The sequence below is a fragment of the Aphelocoma coerulescens genome, chromosome 3 (assembly GCF_041296385.1).
Source record: "Aphelocoma coerulescens isolate FSJ_1873_10779 chromosome 3, UR_Acoe_1.0, whole genome shotgun sequence".
Classification (NCBI taxonomy): Eukaryota; Metazoa; Chordata; class Aves; order Passeriformes; family Corvidae; genus Aphelocoma; species Aphelocoma coerulescens.
In genome coordinates this window covers 6,254,154-6,277,313 of record NC_091016.1, presented here as the reverse complement: position 1 = coordinate 6,277,313, position 23,160 = coordinate 6,254,154, and the positions used below count along the sequence as shown (strand labels likewise).

The 23,160-nt window shown below is 42.2% G+C and overlaps 1 protein-coding gene across 7 annotated transcripts in view; it reads right to left on the bottom strand.

The window, feature by feature from the left end:
- Nucleotides 1–23,160, bottom strand: part of PLCB1 (phospholipase C beta 1) — a 382,634-nt gene that overhangs the window by 57,251 nt on the left and 302,223 nt on the right. For all 7 annotated transcript variants that reach the window (XM_069008957.1, XM_069008960.1, XM_069008958.1 and 4 more), the window contains 14 exons: nt 22,039–22,123; nt 20,757–20,881; nt 20,331–20,485; nt 18,412–18,576; nt 17,194–17,293; nt 15,069–15,173; nt 14,460–14,569; nt 9,988–10,120; nt 9,078–9,131; nt 8,330–8,549; nt 5,029–5,209; nt 2,767–2,843; nt 2,587–2,676; nt 378–435 (listed from right to left, as the gene is read on the bottom strand). In XM_069008957.1, the coding sequence (XP_068865058.1) occupies nt 378–435; nt 2,587–2,676; nt 2,767–2,843; nt 5,029–5,209; nt 8,330–8,549; nt 9,078–9,131; nt 9,988–10,120; nt 14,460–14,569; nt 15,069–15,173; nt 17,194–17,293; nt 18,412–18,576; nt 20,331–20,485; nt 20,757–20,881; nt 22,039–22,123 (1,658 nt within the window). The remainder of the gene's footprint in view (nt 1–377; nt 436–2,586; nt 2,677–2,766; nt 2,844–5,028; nt 5,210–8,329; nt 8,550–9,077; nt 9,132–9,987; nt 10,121–14,459; nt 14,570–15,068; nt 15,174–17,193; nt 17,294–18,411; nt 18,577–20,330; nt 20,486–20,756; nt 20,882–22,038; nt 22,124–23,160) is intronic.

Below are 23,160 nucleotides of genomic sequence, written 5' to 3'. Positions count from 1 at the left end.
AAAATATACTCTGCAATTAAATGTTCATTGACTTTCCTTATGCAATCTTTGCATTCATGAGACAGCAGCAAGCCCATTTAAAAAATGGGTGCATTTTCCATGAATACATACAGGATATTCAGAGATGAAATTGTATTAAAATCTGCCCTGCTCAGCACCATCCCCCAAATGCTGACTAACAATTAATGAGGAGCTCTCTGAAATCCCAGTTTTCCTTTAACTGGAATGTGAAGCAAAGTCTACACTGCATCTGCTAAAAGTCAGCAGGTGTGGAATCTTTATGCTGAAGCTTAGAATCTGCAGTTGAATATAATCTAAAAGGTGAAAGGTGACATTTTATCCCCCCAGGTGCAGAATATACCCCTGGCCTGACATACCCTCTTTATGTACTGCACCACCTCCTGGATGTAGGACCGGATCATTTCCGTCTTCTCCCTGGGGGAAGCATTCCACGAGTTATTGAGTCAATAACATCACACCAATGTATTGGAACCCCCTGCAACTCTTTGCCAAATCAAGGCCATGTTTAAGGACCCACCTAATTAACTTTTCTGCACTCTCTGATCTGGTCCTTGTACCAGGCCACACCTTTATTACATGCAGGGCTCAAACTTCCCCATGAACTGCACAACATCCCCCTGCTCTTCCCCCAGCAGGCTCTTCCCACAGAATAATGCCACGTTTTCCAAGTGCTGGTGCTGTTCCCAAAGTCTCAAATGTCAGCGTGGGAGCTGCAGAGCCATGAGCAGAGGCACAGTGCCACGGTGTGGCAGAGGAACAGCCTCTGCCAGAGCAGGAACTGCTGGTGACATGCAGGGACAAAGCTCCCACAGGAGCAGGGCAGGCACGGCTTGGCCCCCAGGCAGAGCTGAACTCCGGGGAAATGGAACTTTATGTCACTCTCTGAGACAGTTATTTGGTAACCATCGGTCAGAGGCTGAACACAAGACGCCCAAAGTGGTAAATGCACATAAAATAACAATTTGTGGCTACTTCAGTCGACCAGTTTCAGGACAGTTACTCCAAATCACTGATTGCCTCAGCCAAGACCAGTGAACTGCTCCTCAGGTGTCACTAAATTCAGGTGGGTTTAGGCAAGCCCTGGGTGGGTGTAAAAACATCAAGTAAGAACAATTAAAACAATGGATTATTATCTCTGTGCAATATTCTTTCCCAAATTTGTGTAAAAGCTTTAAATGAACAACAGTGTAGCCAGAGTGATTCAAAAGGGATTCACCAGAAGGTCTCACTCCTCTCTGCCCTACTCCCAGAGTGAGGACAAGCTGTGTCACAGACAGGGGAAAGCTGACTTCCCCATGGAGTTCCCATCTCACCTCTCCAAAGAGCTCTTTGAAAAGCCTGACAGAGGAAAGTCCTTGGGAAAAACGAGGAAAAAAATGAAAGGAAAGGAGAAAAGGACTGTCTGTCCCTGAGCCTTTCTCACTAGTGCCTCATTTACCTCTCAGCAAATCATTTCCTACTGCAATTGATTTTTACTGCTGCAGCATTTCCGTAATGGCCAACTGCTTTATTCTAATAGGAATTCCATGCCCTCTGACCAGCTCTAACCATATTTAAGTATTTCTCCCTCTTTTTCATCATAAATTATTCTCATCTTTTTTTATTTAATAGGATGCTTATTGCAATTTTTAATGTGCTGATTCTTAAACTACCTGAAACACTTCACTGTGTGTGTGATTTCCTTTTAGTGTTACCAAATACACAGATTCTCTCTTGAGAGGCTCCAAAACCTCTATCAACCCTTTTACCTGCAGAAAACCAAACACAGTTGTGCCTTTGTTACATGGTAAAACTCATAGAGGGTTTCTTTTTTTGTTTTGTTTTGTTTGTTTCTCTTGTATTTTTAACTGCTCTAAAGACTGGTAACAAGAATAGCAGTGCAAGATTAAAACGCTCCATTTTCTTTTGGAGCTGCTTGCCAAAACAAATGAAGGAGGACAAACAAACCGAGATCCTGTGCCCTTGGGAAGAACATAATCAACTTGCACAACTACAGTTTGTGTTGTCTGGCAGTGCATAAATGGAATTAGCCTTGCTGTGCCTGAGCAGGGCCACTCAGCTTTCCCCTGTCCCCCAGTGACAGTGTCACTGTCACTGGATCATTAGCAGTGTCTGAGGGGAATTTATCCCAAAAGCAGAGTGAACCTCCCAGTGTGGTGTGGCCACTTCTTCTGGAGAGCAGCCTTAGTGGAGTTAAGAAGAAAAGACAACTCACAAATAGAAACCCAAGTTAAAATGAAATCAAACCCTGCAGGAACGGGAGCACTAAAGCTATTTGTACTTAGAGGAACAGTGCCTGGATGAACAGCATTTTGGGGAACTGCTCCATCAGGTGCTCCCAGGAACATCCCCACTCCCCACAGCAGCACCTCTGCTTCTGGCCCACGTTCTCCCTGCTCATGGAACAGGAGACTGCATTAGCCCCAGGAAATTAAATTATTATCAGGGAAAGGACTCTGGTGAGGCCTGACTAAAGTCTGCCTCGTATTTAAGGTCGACACCTTCCTTTGATTTACCAGCTGTTAAAAATCTTGTATAACGATATGGATCTAGGGATAGACTTACTCTTCCATTTGATTTTTATCCTTGGACTTTGCTTCTGTGATCTTCTCCTGCCTCTTCTTGTCCATTTTTTTCTTCAGTTCTTTCTTTTCTCTAAAATATAAAATATAAAGGGAAGTTCAAAAAGTATCTAAACAAATCCCACAAGGAGCAGCAATCAATGATAAAGGGAACAGCACCTACTTTTCACATGTTTCTTTCAGTTTCTTTAGCTGGTTGTTCTGACACTCCTCTGCTACATCTGTCAGCTTCTGAATTAGCTAAAAAAAATCCCAAGAAATAAAAATATGTATTTTCAGCTAAATATCATAGAGGCAGCTAAATTTCCTCAAAAGTCTGCAGCAGACGTGGCAGTGTTACGCCATTCCCAGATTAATTACCGATGATCAAAAGTCAGTAAACATTATTATCAGTGTAAACACACTATTAACTTGTGGAGTTCAGCCAGACTGGTGCATATCCAACTCACCTAGAAACTGCTACTTCTCTGTACATCAAGGTGATACACTTTCACAATATTAAATGTAAAACCAAAATGTCTTTCAAGTATTTTACCTTTGCTAGGAATGAAAATGCCTGTGATAAATCATAAGGGGTCACAAACTGAATTTACACAATGCTAATTGCAAACTGAATTCCTGTGTCACTGAATATTCAAGGTTTTCTGTGAGGGCTGAAAACATCCCTCTTGTAATGAGGATTTTTACAAGGAATGGTTTAAATTTCAGGGTGGTCAGGGGGACATTGAAAATTCAGGCATGACAGCTATGAAAGCCAAGCACGGAGAAGCATAACCTACATTTTGATCACAGAATGAAAAAGATCTGAGTCATTGGTTTGAAATCTGCTGTGGGTCCATCTCTTTTGTGCCCAAACCAGTAACAAAAGCCACACCTGTGGTGGGGATGCTGACAGGAGAGGAGTCATGGGCAGAGCGCCTGTGCCAGTTCAATGAACAGTGAATGAAGTGGGAAATGGGACCCATTTGGTTTGATCACCCTTCTAGTTTAAGTCTGATTTTGTAAAATCACCCTCTCAGGGTGATGAACCAGGAATGTATAACAAGGCATAGCTGGTCTGATCCAACTTTTCATTCCTTCGATAAAAGCAGAGAGGTACCAACAATAGGCTCCCGTCTAAAAGAAAGCCATCAGAACGAATCTCTCAGCTGAAAGGCAAACTTTAATTGGAACATTAACTCCTGCACAGCTCAGAGAGAAAACTACCTGGAAGTTCTGTGCTAAAAAATGAATTTGCTCTTCCACCACCTAAGTGGATAATGCCAGAAATGTAACTTTGCTTTGAGAAATGCCATTTCCCATTTTGGAATGAGGAATGAGTTACCTCACAAGATAAGCCCAACTATGTGGGTCTAAAATGGTTCTTTTTTATAAAAATTCCATCTCTGAGATGAAGCCACCAGCTGTTACTGGGATGGGAACTGTCCCCCTGTGGTGCAGGTAACTGTGTCCCTACAGCCACCCTGGAGCAGCTGTGACTCACACAGGGATGGGGAAAAACACAGCACCACTTGGGAGCTGCAGCTCTGTGCTGTGATCCATAGGAATGAGTCTCTGCAGAGGCCTTGCTGAGCAATATCCACACACAAATCACTCCTCTGACCTGCTCTTTTTGGGTGGCAGGGCAGAGGAGAAAAATCACTTCACCCAACGGGAGTGAGGCAAAATGTCACGTAATAGAAAAAAATGCAAGAGGGAGTTGTTTGCAGTTGAGGAAGAGTTTGCACTCCCATAACACCCTTTAAAAATGTTCATTCCTGCCTAAGAATATCCATTAGCATCAGCTTCCATCTGCCCAAGCTCCTCTATTTCAGCTTAGAGGGCCTATGATCCTGCTGTAGTTGTCAGCCAAACTCCAGCTGTAAAAACAAAGCTTGACTTGGACCAATGAATGCAAACTATTTCTTCACCATATACAAAATATGTCCTGCGTCCCCTTAAAGCATTCATCTGCCACAGGAGCACTCTTTGGCACAACCCTCTGTCCTGGGCAATGTTTCAATCTGTTTTCATGGTGTTTCGATTTATTTTCTGGCTAATCCTGCCTCCCTGTGTGTTTCAGGTTGGAAAAAGTGGCAGAACAAAACAGGAACATCATCCAAAAGCTGCAGTAAACCCAGAGTTATGTAACCAAAGGTAGCAGTAGTCCTGTTGCCTTTGTGCTTTCCACCCAAAGCCTTCCAAGCTGTTGGAAGTGTTAGTGACAAAGTGACCAAGCTGTTGGAAGTGTTAGTGACAAAGTGACACAACAGCCCCTTGAAGCTGCAGCAGAACTCAGGGAAGTGTCAAAGTGACACAACAGCCCCTTGAAGCTGCAGCAGAACTCAAGGAAGTGAAAGGGACTCCAAGTAGGAGAAAGCCCCAGGTGATGAGAATTTGTCCTAGTGCTGTCAGTGCCCACCCCGAGCTCGACACCACAACCTACCAGCTTGATGTGCTCTCGTTTCTGGTACTTCTCACTGTAATACTGCTCCTGCCTGAGGTTCAGCAGCTGCTGCTGCTGCTTCTCCTTCAGCTCCACGAGCTTCTGGGTCATCTCGGAGTCAAGTGCAGCCAATTCCTGCTCAATGGTGGAAGAACTGTGATCGGGGCTGCTCGTCTCAGACCTGCAAGGACACAGCACACCCCGAGAGGTCTCAGTCACCCGGCACCTGCACCCTGCCTTATTTATTTCAATTTGCCTTTTTAAGTCAGATATTTATAACTAGTCCATTAATAAATTCCTCAGCACCACACACAGAGCAAGAAGACAGGTGATTTTAGCCCTAGTAAGTTCAATAATTTAATTTTTTAAAAAATTATTAGCAATTTATTAATGGGATGGCCACTGCTTTTAAACCTCCTTTCACTGACCCACCAGGGTGATGTCAACCAGACTTAGTGTAAGTGAGCTATAAATGCAACAGCCAAGATTTCCCACGAACAGATGCTCATGGAACTTGTTTACCCACTTCCAGACATAACTTGAACTTCAAAGCTGCAAAGTCCTCAGCAGAAAGGGTGAATGCTGAATATTTTGGAAACCAAGTCATCCCTGCATGCACTCAGCAATAAATTTAAGAGCTTAACTTTACATCTGCACTTACAAAATGCTGCACATGGTAGGAACATCCCTTTATTTGGTGTTTTGTCCCCCCTTCAGGAAATGCCATGCATAGCACACACAGGAAAGTGCTCCATGGGCTGCTGACTTCAGAAGGAAAGTTCACACCCCAGTGGGGAGCAAACCTCAGAGAGGCAACCCTCAGGAGCAAGGGAGAAACATAGTAAGGAAGCTAAAAAGCAACACTAAGGAACAGCTTGGGTCTATTTTATTCTTTCTTAAGACAGAAGGAAGGATAGATGTAACTGTGAAAGGAGATATGATGACACTAAACTGCTCAAGAGAAAAATAAGCAATAAACCCAGTATCACTCTCAAGCCAACACTAAACCAAACCTAAGGAAAATACATTAAAAACTAAGATGATGCTCTGTCCCTGCTCTGCTGCTGTGCTTATTGCCATGCTCAGGTGCTAAATCAGTTGCCTGGGAAACGTCAGAACAGCGCAGGAGATGGACAAAACAACAAAACCTTGAACAGGGAGGGTTGACATGGGGAGAAAAATGAGTTTGTTCCTCAGAAATGTGCCGAGATTACAATGCAGAGAACTGGCTCTGCCTCTCTTCTCTCTCCCAGGTTCAAGTGTGCAGCTGCTGTCACTTAGAGTTACTTCACCCGAAATAATGTGATCCTGCTTTCATCCATCAGAGGACACGAATCCCAAGGTAGCCTCGTTTTATTTCTTGTATTTTTATTGTGTTTGAATATTCTGCTAAGAGGTTAAGTGGTGTCAGTGTGATGGGTGAAGGTAATTTAAATATTACAGAGCCAGAAGACAGTATTAATGAATATTACAGTCAGCATATGATGCCATTACACAATACATATTTTAAAGCTGACATTTCTCTTGTATTTCTGGAAAAAAGAAATCAGGCCTATTTCTAAGCACTGGCTAAAATACTGACTGCTTTTTATGGGACATGATCATTAAAGAAACTTCAGAGCAACACCAACAAAACACTTGTGCATGTGTATAAATAAATATTTCAAACTTCCTGTAGACAATGGCTTTACTGAATCTTGGCTCAATTTTAGACAAGGGCATAAAGCAGAGATTGCTCCTGACCAGAGACAACACATTTTTATGGCCATCTGATACAGGGACTCCTGTGAAGTAGTGATTTGTACTTTGCAGTTACAGGCAAAGAGTGTCAGCAATAATTTAAAATGATAAAAATCCCCTTTTTCCTTGGGATGTAGTGTTCTATTAGAAGTCTGCTGCTTGAGATAATATGTACTTGCAAGTTTGAAAATCCCTGAAAATATATTCCTGCGTTTTTTAAAATTCAACCTCCAGACTTGTCTGTATGTGCACATAAAACTTCACATCTCCGACAGCACCGTGGCAGCTCCACGTAGGAGACTGCAGGGTTTTACTGCCTGACATCATGAATGGTTTGCAGTCAGATCACAACACAGTAAAAAACCCAAATCCTTTTTTTGCTCAAAAACAAGTGAGTCATTTTATTTATTCAGCTTGATTTTCTGCTTAAATGTGAATAGGAGAAAAGACAGAAATGTGCTGTTGTTTTGCCTGCCACTGTCTGTCACACGCTTTGGTGATGGAAAACACTGCAGATAAAATATCCTTGTGTTTGCAGATGACAGCCAGTCATTAAGGGAGTTTGTTAAACTCAAGTACAGAACCTGGAAGCCTGAAAACTGGCAACGGTTTAGGCCAGCTGAACACAGATATACTGGGAGTGTCAAGCTCTTATTAAGCCAAATGACATTCTGTCATCAGGAAAGCATAAATGAGTAAGCTCCTGCCCAGGGACAAATTATGGCCTGAGTCCCAGTCATTTACATTTAGAGGTACTATCAACAAGGGTGGCAGCCAGAGCAGGCTTGCAGCTTTTTTCTCTGATCATCTCCTACCAAAAAGTAATTTTTTTTAAAGTTCATTCAATATCATTGTATTTAAGAACTGCAGCTACATCAATTTCACATAAAAATTAAGAGGACTTTTGTGCTTATCTAGTTACTTTAAAAAATAAATGATGCTAAGACAAAAAGGATGCACCAATGGGAGAAATAAAAGTTCAATTGCAAGAGTATCTGACCCTGATTGGCTCTGTGTGTGTATATGCTTTGCCAGGAGTTATGAATTGATCTTTATTAACATGCAGTTCCTTACCATAGGAACAAGGCAATAACTGTGGAAAGGTTAGTAAGAAGTCATTGCTGGGTTTGCATTTAAATTGATAATAACAAATAATTAATAAATAAATAATATAAAAATTGTATCAGCACAGAGAAAGAGACAGGGTGAAAGGCTTGGGAAGAGAAAGCACAGAAGGGGTGTTCATGCAGAGGCAAAGCCAGGCAGTCATTAAGAGATCCCCAAGTGTTCTGGATCAATCATGGTTTAAACAACAGTCAGATGTTTATAATCTCCAGGTGTTTCTTTCCCCTAATTCTACACCTGATGCCTTCTACTGTAGTGTGAGTTTTTCCAAGGCTCTAACTCGGAGCCAATACTCTCATCCACCATTAACCAGGAATGCGCTGCTTTCGGTTTTTTTCTGCGCTCTGTCACCTCCCTATGATTTCTCTACTGTAAGGGAAGGCCCGAGTAAAGATCTCCAGCAGCACACTGCTGAGGCAGGCTGTGCTTAACCCACCTTTTCTTGCTGTCCCTTTTTGCAGTTTTCTCTAGCACAGCTCTCCGCCGCAGGTAGTCGTTCTGGATCTCGTTGTACTTTGCCGTGTGCTCTTTGATAAGGTCGGTGGTTTTCTTGTGGTGTCTCTTCACCAGGTCCTTCATTTCCTTGTAGTGCTTCTTTTGAAGTTTCACAAAGGCCTTCTGTTGTTTTAGCTCCTCAATGGTCTGTGCTTCCACTTCTGCAATGATAATAACAAAAGTCACTTCACTTTTCCAGCAGTGTAGGATTTCAGTCAGAGGAGCCAGGGGTGGCCGTGAGCAGGAATGAAACAAAACCTGCTTGTCTACTGTGGGTAAAGGGAATATGGCATAAACTAACTGAGTAGTTTTACCTGAAATAAGCTAACTGGGTAGAAAGCACTGTGATAAAATGGTTCCACTACTATTCACTATATTCAGAACAAATTTAGCTTCTGTTCTCACAATAATGCTACTCTTTTTTTCTGCATTAGATGGTAACTTGGTGCTCGTGAAACTACAACAATTTTTTAAAAATTCCCTGTTGGCACTCAATCTCATGAACTGTGCCCAAACATTGAATATTTCAAACCTGTGGAAGAACACTTGGAATGTACATTTTACAGGAGTTACTGCAGTCCTAATCCTTGGAAGAAATGCCTAAGCCAGGTGGCCTATTTCATAAAAAAAAGATGTTTTTCTTGACAAAAAGCTTATCATTTGTGCAGTGTAACCTGTGTATTTATTACCTGTGAGGACACTCTGGATAAGATCTTCTGTCTTTGCAGGTGCTTTCACCGAACCTAGAGGTAAAAGAGATGTTTAATTCCAATTCTTTTAAAACAACAGCCATGACTGTGCTGCTTGATTGAGGGTTAAAACATGGCAGGTGACCCAGGACACACCTTGACATGGCAGTTATTCATCACTGGAGAAAATGCATCTTTTGAGCAGGAGAGAGCAACATGGAAAACATCAACCCTGTGACCCAACACAGAAAGGTGACCTTCCAAAAACCCACCTGAGCTGTGTTGTTTTACTTATAAGGAGGATTGAACAACTCACACAAGTCATTTGAGTGGCATTAGGCTGACAGTACAACTATATTACATATTATGATGTCAGTGCCAAATTCCTGCACACAGGATGAATCCAGCTCCTTGGAAGTCAGTCAGATCATGCCTATAGAGACTGCAGTCATAAAATTATAAACACTGTGTTTAACAAGCATTTCCTTTAGCACATGTGTCAATACAAAATACAGAAGTGCCTAAGCCTGTATTTCATGTGTGGAATAAGATGTATAAATACATGCATAAATTAGGCACAGCTGTAAAAACAATTCCAAGAGATTCCTGCACTTGCAACAACATCAACAAAAAAAACCTGAGCACATTTTCTTGCTTGTAATGAACTTCATTTCCACCACTAGAGCAACTGTTAAGTAGCAGATATTTGTATATTTGAAGATTTGCCCCAACAGCAGAGAAAAGTGGTGGGAAAGTTTCCACCTATTTTAGACAAACAAAACAAACACACACAACTTCCCAGCTTTGTTCTTTAAACACAAAGCACTTCAAAAATTATTATCCAGGCTTATTTTGAAAAGATGGGACTTTTTTTTTCTTTTCTTTTCTTTTGTTGTTTGTTTTTTTTTACCTGGTGCTGGCTGGCTGTGGACAACCTGGGTTGCTGGTTTCGGTGTGAGGGAGGCAGTGAAATTTACCCCATTTTCTGCTGGTGTTGGCCTGGGTTCATTGTTAGCTTCAGATGGTGCATCCCCGTGGTCAATCTGAAATCACATGATAATTCACATTATTCTTCCCAACTAGCAGACTTAATCTATTTGTAGGTCCAGTTCAGCCTGGTTTTTAAATGTAAAATTCTGCAAATGTTGTATCTAAAAATCATTCTTAAAAAAACAACAGAAGAAGATATCCTTAGAAGCTGTGGTAACCCAGGTGGCTCATTTGTGCAGGGTAAATTTCAGGCAGAAATAGAGCATGTATTATTCTGAAAAAGTATTTTAAGCAGATATAACTCATCAGGGACATTTTTCAGTACAATATATATTAGCTGCACCAGATGTGAAGGCTGTATTTTAGTGAAGAGCCATAAAATCTTTCTAGAAATAACATAGGTGCTGGCAGGAGAATGCTCCTCAAATCCCTGCTGTGAACAAAACATGTACACAAAATTGCTTCTAAATTTCATAGATACACACAGAACTACCATTTTCCACCATTCTCACAGAACAGAGACATCCTTCTGACTCCCAAGATCTTACCTTCTTGTAACTATACTCCAAGGGTAATATGTAAACAGTACCTCCATCCTGCTGCATGAACACATCTGTGGTATCCAAATATTTAAGCATTTTCCACCATCTTTTCCCTCTCTCCAGTCCCCTCAAGGCTCAGGCTTGCAGCATGCATGGTACTACACACTGACCATCTGAAATGGTCCCTGTGACCATCAGGTTTTAAGCAGGCACCCGCCACTCAGCAAACAGAAGGTCATTCAAAGCAATTTTTATTTTGAAATGGCCAGGCCCCACTTCCTGCTGTCCCTGCAAGGGGCCAGTTGCCATGGTGTCCCAGGGAAGTTTTGGATTTGTTCCTTCAGCTGCTTCCATCTCCCTCTTTGATGGTAATCACATTACATGCAGAGGCAGGATACCACAGTTGTTGGGTTTTTTTGCCCCGTGATTACTCCCCACTTGAAAAACATCAGCCTGTGCTGCATCAATAGAGGCAAAATGCATTTTGATCCAACTGTTTTGCCCTGCTCCTGCTGCTGATTTCCTTCAGCTTGACCCTGACACTACACTGTATATTGCTAAACAATTCCTGTCTCAACAGCCTATTCCTACCAGAACTACAGGAGGGAGATACTGTAGGCAGAAACACGATGCAATCAAAAACCAGTGCCAACAACTTCATTTATATCAAACAGGAATGACTGCAACAAAATATGGAAAAACATGATTTAGCCAACATTTCTGACAAAGGAACAATGTGACAGGCAAAAGCTGTAGCTGTGACAAACACACACAGATGTGGTTATCCTCAGTTCTCCACAAGCTGCAGTTCATTTGTTTAATAAAAACAATGTTTGCTACACAGATCATCAACAGTTAACACAAATAAAGGCAGAATTCCTAACTTCTGGCAGCTCTGTGCCCCATTGCATGGAAAGTGGGTATTACCTTCTTTTGAGACCAGGTTTTTATGTGCTGTGAGATGCTGCATCTCAGCTTGTTGAGGAACTATTAATATAACCTGTCAGTCTAGGACATAAAACATCTGTTTTCAGAAACTGAAGCAGAAATGTGAGGCAGGATCACAAAGTAAATATGGAATAATTTTCACTACATCAAGCAATCTAATCTCATTAAAAAGCACTTGCTCTTCCCATAATTCATCCCACTATGCTAAAAGAATGCTAAAATAAACATGATTTTTCCTTAAAAAAAGGATTTTTCCTTTCAGGCTGTTTTTAAAACATGATGTAACCCAGCCTTCTAATTTAGAGTTTTAATATTCACATAAACTGGTTTCTATTTCATGTTGCCATGTCTTTTGCAATACAGTACATTTACTAAGCAGAGAGATACATACCCACAGAGGAATCTATATGGTCTATTTTTATTTCTACTGAGAAAAGGAGCTACTTCAGGCTGGAATTAGTTCTTACCAAGGAACTCCTTGCAAATTTCTTTGGATTGTTCCTCCTGTCTGTAAAGGACACCAGGCAAGGGAAGAGAGGGCAACCTTTACTACCTGTTTGTTCTTGGAGATTTACAATGTATTCATTTAAAGGTGCAAAACCCACTCTGCAGGCATTGCATTCCCCAAAACCAGCTCTTCTCAGGACATGCTGGAAAGCAAGAACCAACCAGAAAGGTAAAGGTAGGAATTCCTATCATATTTATGATGGGAACTTTGTAAATAAATCCAGAAAAGATGCTGGAACTTCTGTCAGTTCTTCAGCATTCTTTGTTTATGTGATTACACTGACCATTAACAGACAAAGTAATGTGAAGCCTGAAGAAAGGCTGATTTATTTGTTCAAAACAATTCACTATTAGGTAGCTTACTTCACTGTTGTTCTGTGAGAAGCCTGGGGAACTTCCTAAAGAGATTGAGTTTAAACTTCTACAACAAGGAAAGCAAAGCAAAAACCTCTCAGTTTTCCTCTGACAGCTGCTCAGATCAAAAATGTGTGTGAGGGGAAGGAAAGAAGTATGGGGAGTGGAATCTGTGCTAGGAGACAGCTCAGCTTTGCACACAATCAATTATAGTGTGTAAGCTTGAACTGGGCATTGGAAATGTGAATCCAGGTGCAATTAGGTACTCATTTCTGGCAAACACACTTGGGTTTGTTCAGCTGTGTTGCCAGCGAATGTACTTACAATTATTAATTGGTGTGATTGTCGTGGGCCAAAAAAAGTGAAGAAAACAGACTGATGTGGTCAGGGAATTCAAGATTTCCAAGTACAGACCAAAATATCTTACCCCAAAAGTGCCTTTAAAATAGAAGGTAACAGTGGTGAATTCAGGTTGACACTTCCAGTGGCAGTTTTGTCCCTGTGCCTTGGTGCTGCAGCTAACTCAACCACGACACATTTTTAGCAAAAGCACCACTACAATCACTACTATTTTCTTTTACAAAGTATTTCTGTGCTTCTCCAAAACAAGCTCCTTTATCCTATGAGCTTCCAAGCCCCTCAACAGAGTAATCTCTCCATCTTCCATTCACTGCAGAAGATACTCTACGACAAGAATTTTTCTAACTAACAAATAAGCCTGTACATACCAGGAAAATGTGTAGTTTTTCAAAAGTAAAAATGACCTCTAAGGTATTTAAAGGATTATGGTAAAAAAAGGCTTTGCTATTAATATAGAATCTCATGTGTAGCGTGTCCTAGATAAATATCTAAGATACTATTGAGCATTTCAGTGTCCTCATTCAGCAGAACTTGTGACACTGCACAAAGAGTAAATTGTTGGCTACTGAATTGTAATGACTTTCACTCATCTGGTCTGCTTTGGGAATGTATTCTTGGTTACAAAATCTAGTTCAGCGAGGTTTTGCACATCTGAGAATTGCAGCAGGCAGGCACCAGAGCAGAGGGCAGCTTAGGATTAAAAAGCATTTCTCTGTCTTTGCTAGAGACTGTGCTGAGAGCCTTCTGATCACTTGGTGTGCACAACACCTGGCACAGCCACCTCTGACAGACAAAGCTGAATTTCTCAAACACTGCTGGAAGCCCCAGTGACAGTGTCTGGAACAGAGAGACTGAATGTTTGAGCATGCACAGTCCATCAGAAGCCATGGCTGAACTCAGTTACGCTCAGAACATCTGTGCATTTCAGTGTACAACACCTTCAATCATACAGAAAAATGGGTTCACAGCGGCAGGTAACTGTATAAATCCAGATACCTAACAACTAAAATTGTAGCTCCAATAGCTTTCAGCTCAGCTACAATAGGCCTGACCATTTATCTACTCCATGGTCTCCTCCCTCTTCATTGCTTTTTCTAACATCTGTGAAGGGTTGGATCAGTTGAACTCCAGAGGCCCCTTCCCACCTAAATTATTGTATGATTACCCTGTGTCTCTTTAGGACATGTTTGCTCACAGATAATCTATAGAGACACCATAAACTGAGACACACAAATGTTTCTCAACAGAATGACCTCTCCAGAGACAGTCAGAAATTCTGTACAATTTTTAATATTTTCAGGAAAAGCTCCTGACACAGAGTTGTCTTTTTAACAAGGGGAACCAGTAGCACACTGGAAAACAACAGGCATTGACTCACAAAGATTTCAGTTGCTACAGAGCAAAGTTGCACAGCACACACACAACACAGTTTTTCATTTCTTTCACCCCTGCCCAACAACCTGCCCAATGCACACCACGCTGCCTTCAGTGAAACCACACTCACACTGCAATGCTGCTGGGGTGTCGTGTGCCCCAGTCTCATCCATGGTGAGATGTTTACAGGTGTTCACGTAATCAACACGTACAGTCCCCAGGGATTTTCAATATTTGTCTTTCTAAGCAAAGTAGGTGCTTTTAAATACTGTAGCATGATTTCCAGAGACTCAGAAACCTCCCTTACCTCTTTCTTGACCTCTTCCTCATCTTCCAGAGTCAGTGCAGCCAGCTGCTTAGCTCTCTGCTCCATCAAGTTTACATATCTGATTGGATTGGATAAGGCCTCAATCACATCTAGGAACAAGGCAAATACTTCAGTTTCAAAGCCCTGGTGTTATTGCCCCAGCACTCCTCAGGTTATAAGAAAGAGGCAGAACAGTGTTTTTCACAGAAGACAGTCTTTACTGCATGGCATTTAAACCTACCCTTGTTAAGAGCCAATGGCTATACACAGTTCTCTCCCTCGAGCATGGCACTTTGCCTAGGAAACAATTACATACTCATGTGTCCTGCATGCAAAGTGTCATTTGTGTTTCAGTGGCAAATGCCTGGGGTATTTCCTCCTTTGGAGTCTGCTGCAAGTGAGAATTGGCCCTAATCCTAAACCTCAGGCAAGTCACTGTAGATCAGGCCATCTGCTAGGAGTGAGGAGACAGAGTGATCCATCAGATGCAGACCTTTGCTCATAGGACTGCTATCCCAGCCTGGCAAGTCATCCACACTCATGCATTTTGTGTTTCAATTAACCTTTCTATTCCCCAGTAGGAAGATTACCTGCATACTACAGAGTTACCTGCATAAGTGTCAGGTACGTAGTCTTTGACCTCTATGTACACAAAGAGAGCTGGCAGTGTCAAAGGCTGGTTCCTCTCATTCCTCAAGCAGATGTAGTGATAGCCTGCAAAGTAAGGAACAACCAGTTCACAGCATAAACCCTTCCACAGGCATTTCCAGTGCTTCTCTGCTATCATTTGTTATTTATAGTGTGGCTCCAACTGACCAAGCAGCTCCAGGGACTTCTGGGAGGGAAAGGTTTACCTGAAGGGTTTCAGGGATAAGTGTACAGACTGCTGGAAAGGCACATGGCACTGCAGTTTAAAACAGTATTTTCTGTTTTTTCTTACATATGTGACTGATGCTAAAAATGGTAATTTATTTAAATTTTTCATGTATTCTGTTTTATTACCTATGTCTGGAGTTTTTTTAGTTTAGTAGATCTTATTCCATTTTCAAAAGTGACTCTGGTAGTACTCAGCAATCTGAACAGCCAAAGTAAAATGAGATATAACAGCCCATCCACACACAGGATCTAATTTTAAAAATACACAATGTGGCGTGATGGCTACAGAGTGTGTTTGTGTGCATAAATCCTATTGTGTGACCATCCTTAGAAATAATTCTGTAAAAAGAAAAATTCCAGACTGTTTTGAAAGCTGGCTGTCCAACCTTTGACTGATCACCGTGTGGCAATGAGTGCCATGTCCAGTTTGGGAGCCACACATGAGGGAAGTGTCAGGATCCAAGTCAGGAGCAGGATGCATTTATCTGGGGGAATCCTCACTTGGCTGATGTGAGCAACTCTCTCTCCAAGTAATGGTTAAATCCTTGCTTTGGGAATAGTGACAAGTCTGTGGATGGACAGCATGATGTAACTTTCAATAGCATCCCAGAAAAGAGAGAAATTACATATTACAAAGGGTTCTCAGTTCTCTCAACATCCTCCAGCAAGTTTTCAGCATGGACACAAACTCAGAGCAGCAGGCTGTTCTCCATCACATGCTGTAAAGTGATGATGCTGGAGCCACAAGGACAGAGAATGGGCCTGTGGGGAACAGCTCAGGGAAGATTGCACTTACCAGAAGAGGGAAATCCTTCCCACCCCCTTCTCCTCTCCCAGCACCCATCTACCTTCCTCTGGCACTCAGCAGATCCTCCAGGAAACAGCTATATCCATTAATCCAGCAGAAAATGCAGCTGGCATAAAAAAGGTTTCTGCTGGATTGATAAACAGAGTTTGCTCATGAAAAAGGTGTGGAAATTCTTCTTTGGGAATAATTTGGCCAACTGTCAGACATGGGGACATGTGAGCTTTGGGCTGGATAAGGCACAGGGTAGATACAGATATTCTCCCTCTTCCACTGCGAGTGAAGCTGGGAGCATGTTCATGGCCCATATGCTTGCCCTAATTCAGCTTCCTCTCCTCACTGGAAAATCTGGCACTGAACTTGAACACTTCCCTTGCTCAAACTGCCAATGTCACTGCATCTTTCTGAAGCAGGATCTCTAACAAGTCTCTGGCCTGGAAAATGTGGCCGGAGTTGTCGCACAAAGCAATTTTCATTTAAGTGGCCACTAATCATAGCAGAAATAATATGAGTTAGAAGAGGCCAATAATGATATTTTTCTTTTAATTTTCAGCAATGAGAATGAAAGTAATTTTGGATTGATTTGAAGGTGTTATAGAGATATAACAGCTATATACAGATATACAGAGATAGGTCAGTCTTTCATGCATGTAGAAATTACATTGAGAGGAGCAGATTTTGCTTTCGTTCCCAGCCACAACCCATTCTCACAAAGATGACAGATCAAAATTGGCTGTTGCTGCCCTTTTTCCTCCTAAAAGTGTGCAATTGCACTTTTTAGCATAAACCTGTGAGCATGAAGTCGGTGTACTGGAGATAAGGAAGTGCCAACTATGCCTCCGATGCTTTAATTCCATTGGTTTTTCCGGATGCTTAAAAACTTAAATTTCTGGTGAAATAGGGTATTTTTCTTTTTTGAACCCAAGATAGATTATTCAAGTCCTCAGTTGCTATGAGGCTGCTGAGTGGCTGCTGATTTAGAGCAGTTGAGATTCTGCCTTGCTGTCTCTTTTAACCACACAATGTCTGTCTGGATGGGGAAAAGAGTTTTACCTGGTCGAATTGCTGAGACCGGCAATATCCGATGGCCGATGAATTTCCCTCCTTCTTCATACACTGCTAACCTCAAACAGGCCAGGGAGGGTAAAACCACCTGGAAGGCAATATTGTTGCATTATTAACTTTCAGCTCTGGATGAAGCAGCACAGAATACATGCTAAAATTTATCTAGTCATTGAAAGAAAAAAAAGCAACAATCCAAACCTAAGAGCTTCTCTGATTTATTCTCAACCTACTAAAAATAGTAACCTGTGCTTCTCTGAGCACGGGGGCAGTCAGGCACGATCGTTAACTAAATAGAGAAACGAAGTACACTAATTACAAGTTCATTACAGAAGAAAAATGCTAGTGATGTTTCCAAACTTAAGGTCTGGCAGGCTGCCAAAGGAAAGCCATTCAGAAGGCCAAATATTCAGGGAAAAGAGCACTGCTGCAAGTATCAAGTGTATAAACATCCTTGTGAGCTACACTTGCTCAGAGAAATCTGAAAGAACCTGTTTCACGAGCACCTGGACTCAGGATATACCTAACCAAGGTGCTCAGTGAGCAAAACCCAGAGGTTCTGTTCAAATATTGGCTGCAGGTGTATTGCAAAGTGCAGTAAAACATTCACAATGCATGGTCCTAAAATGTGCTCCGTGTTTTCTGCCCCCTTAGAAGCTTAGAGAATTGAGTCTGAGTAATACTGCATGAAGTAATACTGCATGAGTAGCTCAGAAGTTTATGTCTCATCTCAAATGGATGGGATTTGTGTCTTCATCACCTGGGCAGTGATTTTATAGCCCAATCTAGGGATAAGCAGGGACAGCAGATTGCTTTGGCTGTGCCAGCTCAGCCAGCCAGGCCGCTGGAGCTGCATTCCCATTGTCCTGCTCTCAGGTTCCCGGCAGGGCTGCTCAGCCAGGGCAGAGTGCCATGGCCATTCCACTGAACTGCTGCTGGGATCTGTGCCTGCTGTCCATCCCAGCCACACGGCTGCTGCTTCCAGCTGTGCCACTGAAACAACCAAGGGGACTTCAGAGTCACCCCTTCTAGCAGGAGGTGCCACAACTGGAGCAGCCGAAGTTCAGCAAAAGCAGCTGAACTATGAAATAACTATTCAGAATCTCTTTTCCTGCTTTCTAACAAGTGCAAAGTAAGCCATGCAAAGACTCCATTGGACAGAGATAAAAAAAGCACAATGCCCTTTTGGGAAGCAAGTGTTACACCAACCTTCTTAAACACTATGGCTTCCTCTTCCCAGACTGGATTCACCGCATTGCCTTGAGAGGTCTTGGTCTTCAGAGCTTTCCTCCTGGTATCCACAGGCAGGCCAAACATGTCCACTTCCACATAGGTACCAACTTTTTTATCAGAAAGGAACTGACCTGAAATTATCTAAAGGCAAAGAACAAAGGAGCATCGTTAGAGATCACTGTGGTGGATTAGGAAAGGAGTGGCTGTAATGCAGATCCATAATTCTCATTAATGATCAGATAGAGTGCATTTAAAATAAAAACAAAACAACACTAAGCCCACAATAAACAGAACCCCCCTCCACGCCGCACCCCCCCCAATATTTAACTGCAGACACAGAAAAACAACTTGTGAGGCCTGGTTTCCTGTGACCCTGTGGTCCTGAATTCCCCCATGAGTGATAATGTGGTTGAGATCATGCTGCTGCCCTTCCCTCAGCAGGAATACTCATTTGGATCTCTTCCTCAATCTGTATGCCTATTTCCTGAGAACTCTTAAGTTCTATCTAGTCTCAACAACAGGTTCAAAAAATGCTTGAAAAAACGATGTTTAAATGGCAGAGAAATGATATATACGCTTTTAGCTGTGAGGGAGAAAACAATCTTAAAAGTTTGTATTCTAATAAAAGCTCTTCACAGAGGAGTTTTAATATGAAAATAAATTGTAAAATAGCTGATCTTTCCTAGTTCTTATTTTTAACAGGCAGCACAACTCTCAGCTTGAAAAAATGAAAGAAAGGTCTGCAATTACTTCAGAACGCTGAAGAAGCACAGGAGTGGGCTGCAGTGTCACTGTACCTTAACAAATTGAGGCTTGCCTAAAGCAAATCTCAATCCAGTGCCAGCTCTGCCTGTGTGAGCGCTGACACTGTGACCAGCAGAGCCCTCCCTGAGCAGGCAGAGGCAGCTGCCTTCTGACAGCTGTCTGCTGACTCCTGGATGCTCATCCCGTTAAAAAGCTGTGCATCTCCTAATAGCTGCTGAATGACTTCCACCTCCATTTGCTCTAATTGCAGAAGAAAGTGCCTCTAAACCCACAGGAGGGGCCTGAAAGCTTCCATGATTGCAGGTCACCATGAAAGGTCACCCCACACATCCTCTTCTATTACTGTGCATGTCACTAGACTATTCCTTTATCCACATCCCTCCCAGCATGGCTCTGCTGCTCTTCTGCCTGCAGCCTGAGAAGAAATACTTGTTTTCCCTCAGTGAAAACAGAGGATATTCTGTAGGTGGACTCTGTAATACAGAGGCTGTTCTAATGGACAAGTCCATTAAAGGAGTAGCAGGACTCCAGGAAGTTTATGGTTTTATAGCTGGAGTTACACCAAGTGAATTTGTCCCCTTGTCACAGCCAATGCAATCTTATCCCCCTGAACACAGAGGTAATTCTCAATCTGCAAATTCCTGGCAGTCCCTGAACTTCATTAGAGGTCCTTAAAAAGGAACAAGGAAAAACAAGTCGGCAATGAATTGCAGCTGACATTTATGGTTCCACAGTTCTGCTGGAGAACTTTCAGAAAACCAGAAAAATGTATTTATACTGAGCATGTAGAGTTCTAGCTATTCCAGTCCAACCTCCCACTTCACAACAGCATGTTTTAAATCCAGCTCTTTGTTTCTAAAAACACTGCCAAACTGCTCCTAAATCCATTCACTTCCCAATTCTGTGATTCTGTCAGTACTTCTATGGCAAAGAATACATACAATAAAAATATATTGATTCATCCTACAATAAGAAATGTGAGGCAGAATTAAATGACACTCCAAGAAATGAAATTTATTTTATTTTCTTGGCTTAATATAGTCATTTTCTAGGCCGCTGCACCACAGAAATATAAATACATCCATGCTCTGGCATTGCCATGAGAGCACTTCCACCAGCAACATACGTACCTTGACAGACAATGTGTTGGCTACTATTCCATCCACTATTCCTTCAGTAAATGGATCAAAGTGCTTGTCTGGCCTTCTCATGAATTCTGGCTTTAACCTGTATCCACTTTTGCCATTGTACTCATACATTCCCATGTTTATTTGCATAGACAAATCTGGATGTTAAAAATATTGGTAAGAGTTATCTTCTGGACAGATAAAAATTCCAAAAAGCAGTAAAATAAAAAAAAAAATACTGTAATTTCATACTGACTGTAACAGCCACAGTACAAGCCTGGGTTAAAGATTTTAACTAACAGCTCTATAGTATAATTTAATCCCTAGATAATTTTTGATGAATAAAACCTTTCCTACCTACGAATCAGCAACTCTATCAGAGAAGTGGACATGTACAGCTTTCCAAACCCAGAGACCAGCATAACTTACCTACGGTTTGGAAGTTGAGGGCAACCATCTGGCAGCCAGCATTCCAAAAGACTTGTGGCATGTAGTTGGAAGAGTCTACTCGTGTTCCCTTTGGGTAAATCCGGCTCAGCTGCATTTTGTTGTATCTGAACAGTGAGTAGTTAAGGTATAGAACATATGACAAAAATCACCTGGCAGAGAAGTGCAACTGCAGGGTTAAACGCAGGTGATGTTCACAGAATGGCAGTGGGTTCCTCATTGGATTTCTGCAGCCATCACACTTCCAGATGTCCACAGTTTTGTAGGAGATATGATAAATATGGGGCAATTAAAGGTGCTGCTTGCTCCTGCATAGAGTACTCAGACTAAGGAAGGAAAGAGCACTGGCAGATGCATTAAGAAGATCATATTAATAAAATGGCATTTATCTTTATGGTTCCTACTTTGGGATTTTCCTAGGCTTACATTTATAGAATGTTTACAGCCAGTTGGCTGTAAACAGTGAATCTTCCCCCTGCAGGGGGAAGACAGTGTAAACAGTGCACTGTAAACAGTGAACCTTCCTCTGAAGCAGGGAGAGATGTTCAGTTAAAAAGTGTTTTTCTGGAATGAGGATTGGAATTGGCCTCTACATGGACAGAAATGATGACTGTATATACATCTTATGGTTGAGTCTACGAATCTCTGAGATGAGAACGTGTTGCAGGCGATCTGTGGAAGGAGCTTTCCATTAATCTCCTTTGAGGCACTGTTTTATCTGTTTATCTATTTTATCTCATTCATTCTTAACTGCAGCCGTGAGGAGAGATACTGAGAAACATCAAAAGGTCTAACCAGAATGTTCCTTAGCTTTTTTCAGAAGTTACTAAAAATAAAAATGAAGAAACTGTGTGGCAATAAACCAGCTCAGTGCTCTGAGAAGTAGAGAAGTAGAGGTATAATGGGAATGTGAGTGTTCTCATGTAACTTTGCAAAAAAGTCAGCCACATTTTTACAATTTGTTCACCATAACATCTTATAGGATGATAAATTTAACAATCGGAATACAAAGAATTAGGTCTTCAATATGTCATTTATGCCTATTCCCTCTAGTCCTAGCCCACAGCATGAGGATTCATGCCAGTTTTTAAATTAGCTCATCAGAACTCAGGCCAATTAATTCATTTAGAAATACAGTCAAATCTACAAATTTCATTTGGGTTCCCTATTTCCCCAGCTCCTGTCTCTGAATTCCAGTAAAGCTCTGTAGCAAATCTCAGATATAGCAAGACTTAGGAAGCAGGTTCCTAAAAGTCAAGGATACTCCACAAATTCCACAGGAGACTTTGTAAGTTGCTCAAGCCCTTTGGTTTCCACAAAGGAAGACATTTCAAAGCTTTTGTTGCGTTCTGCAGGTTTAGAGGGGAGATAAAACCAGTGACATGTTAGAGCATGAACTCACGTGGCTTAGTCCCAGCCCCCTTATCCCACCTACAGTTCACCAGCTCTTTTCACCCTCCTCCCAAGGAATTTACACACAGGTTTGCTGACAGCAGTGACCTCGCTCTGCACACACTCTGAGCTCCATCTGCACTCACATCAGCACTGCCCAAATTAAGGGCACTGGTGCTGCCCAAGGTTGATGCTGGACCAGTTGCAGGCAATGGTCAGTGCAAAACACCGTGTGGATGTACTCAAGAGGGTGAGCCCAGAGATCCCATCTGTGGCACAGAGGTGCTGCAGCAGCTTGCTGGGGGCACTGCTGGATCTCTGGCTTGTCTTTGCAGGCTGGTGTGTGGGCTGGGAGCTGCAATAACCAATGTCCATATCAGATTAAAGTGAGCAGTGCTGTGCCTGCAGTGGCTCTTGGTACATCAGGGTATGGTCACAGCTGTCAAAGCCATGAAACACCACTATCCAATCACCCCTGAAGGTGCACTCCCGGTGTCCCAGCAGGGATTCAGACCTAATCCCCAAATGACAGGAAGCCTTTATGACCTCTGATCTGCCAGTGGTGAACAGCTCCTCCTCTGCCTCTGAGGCGGTTGGAGTAAACATTAATTTGTCACTCACCTTTGCCTGATGTGGGCACAGCTGTTTAATGCATCCAAGCATCAGGATGGAGCAGAGAGCCTAAGTCAAGACCCTGCAAGCTTCAGTACCTTTACTTCTGTTCAGAGGTAAGGATTTCTGTAAACAGCTTCCCACTTCACCCCAATCAGCTGTGTGGCTGCCTAGAAGGAGCCACAGCTCTGGAGGTCAAATCCATTAACTCGCTCAGCACTGATCTGTTTAAAAATGAGGGGATCAGTGCCTGTGTTGGAGCAAGATCTCTCCAGCCTCAGCACTTTACTGAAAGCAAACAGTAAGGCAGAGAAAAGGCCTGACCTCACCCAGGTTTAGAAATTATTGTAATTGTGCTGCAGCAATCCAGAGATGGCCAGGA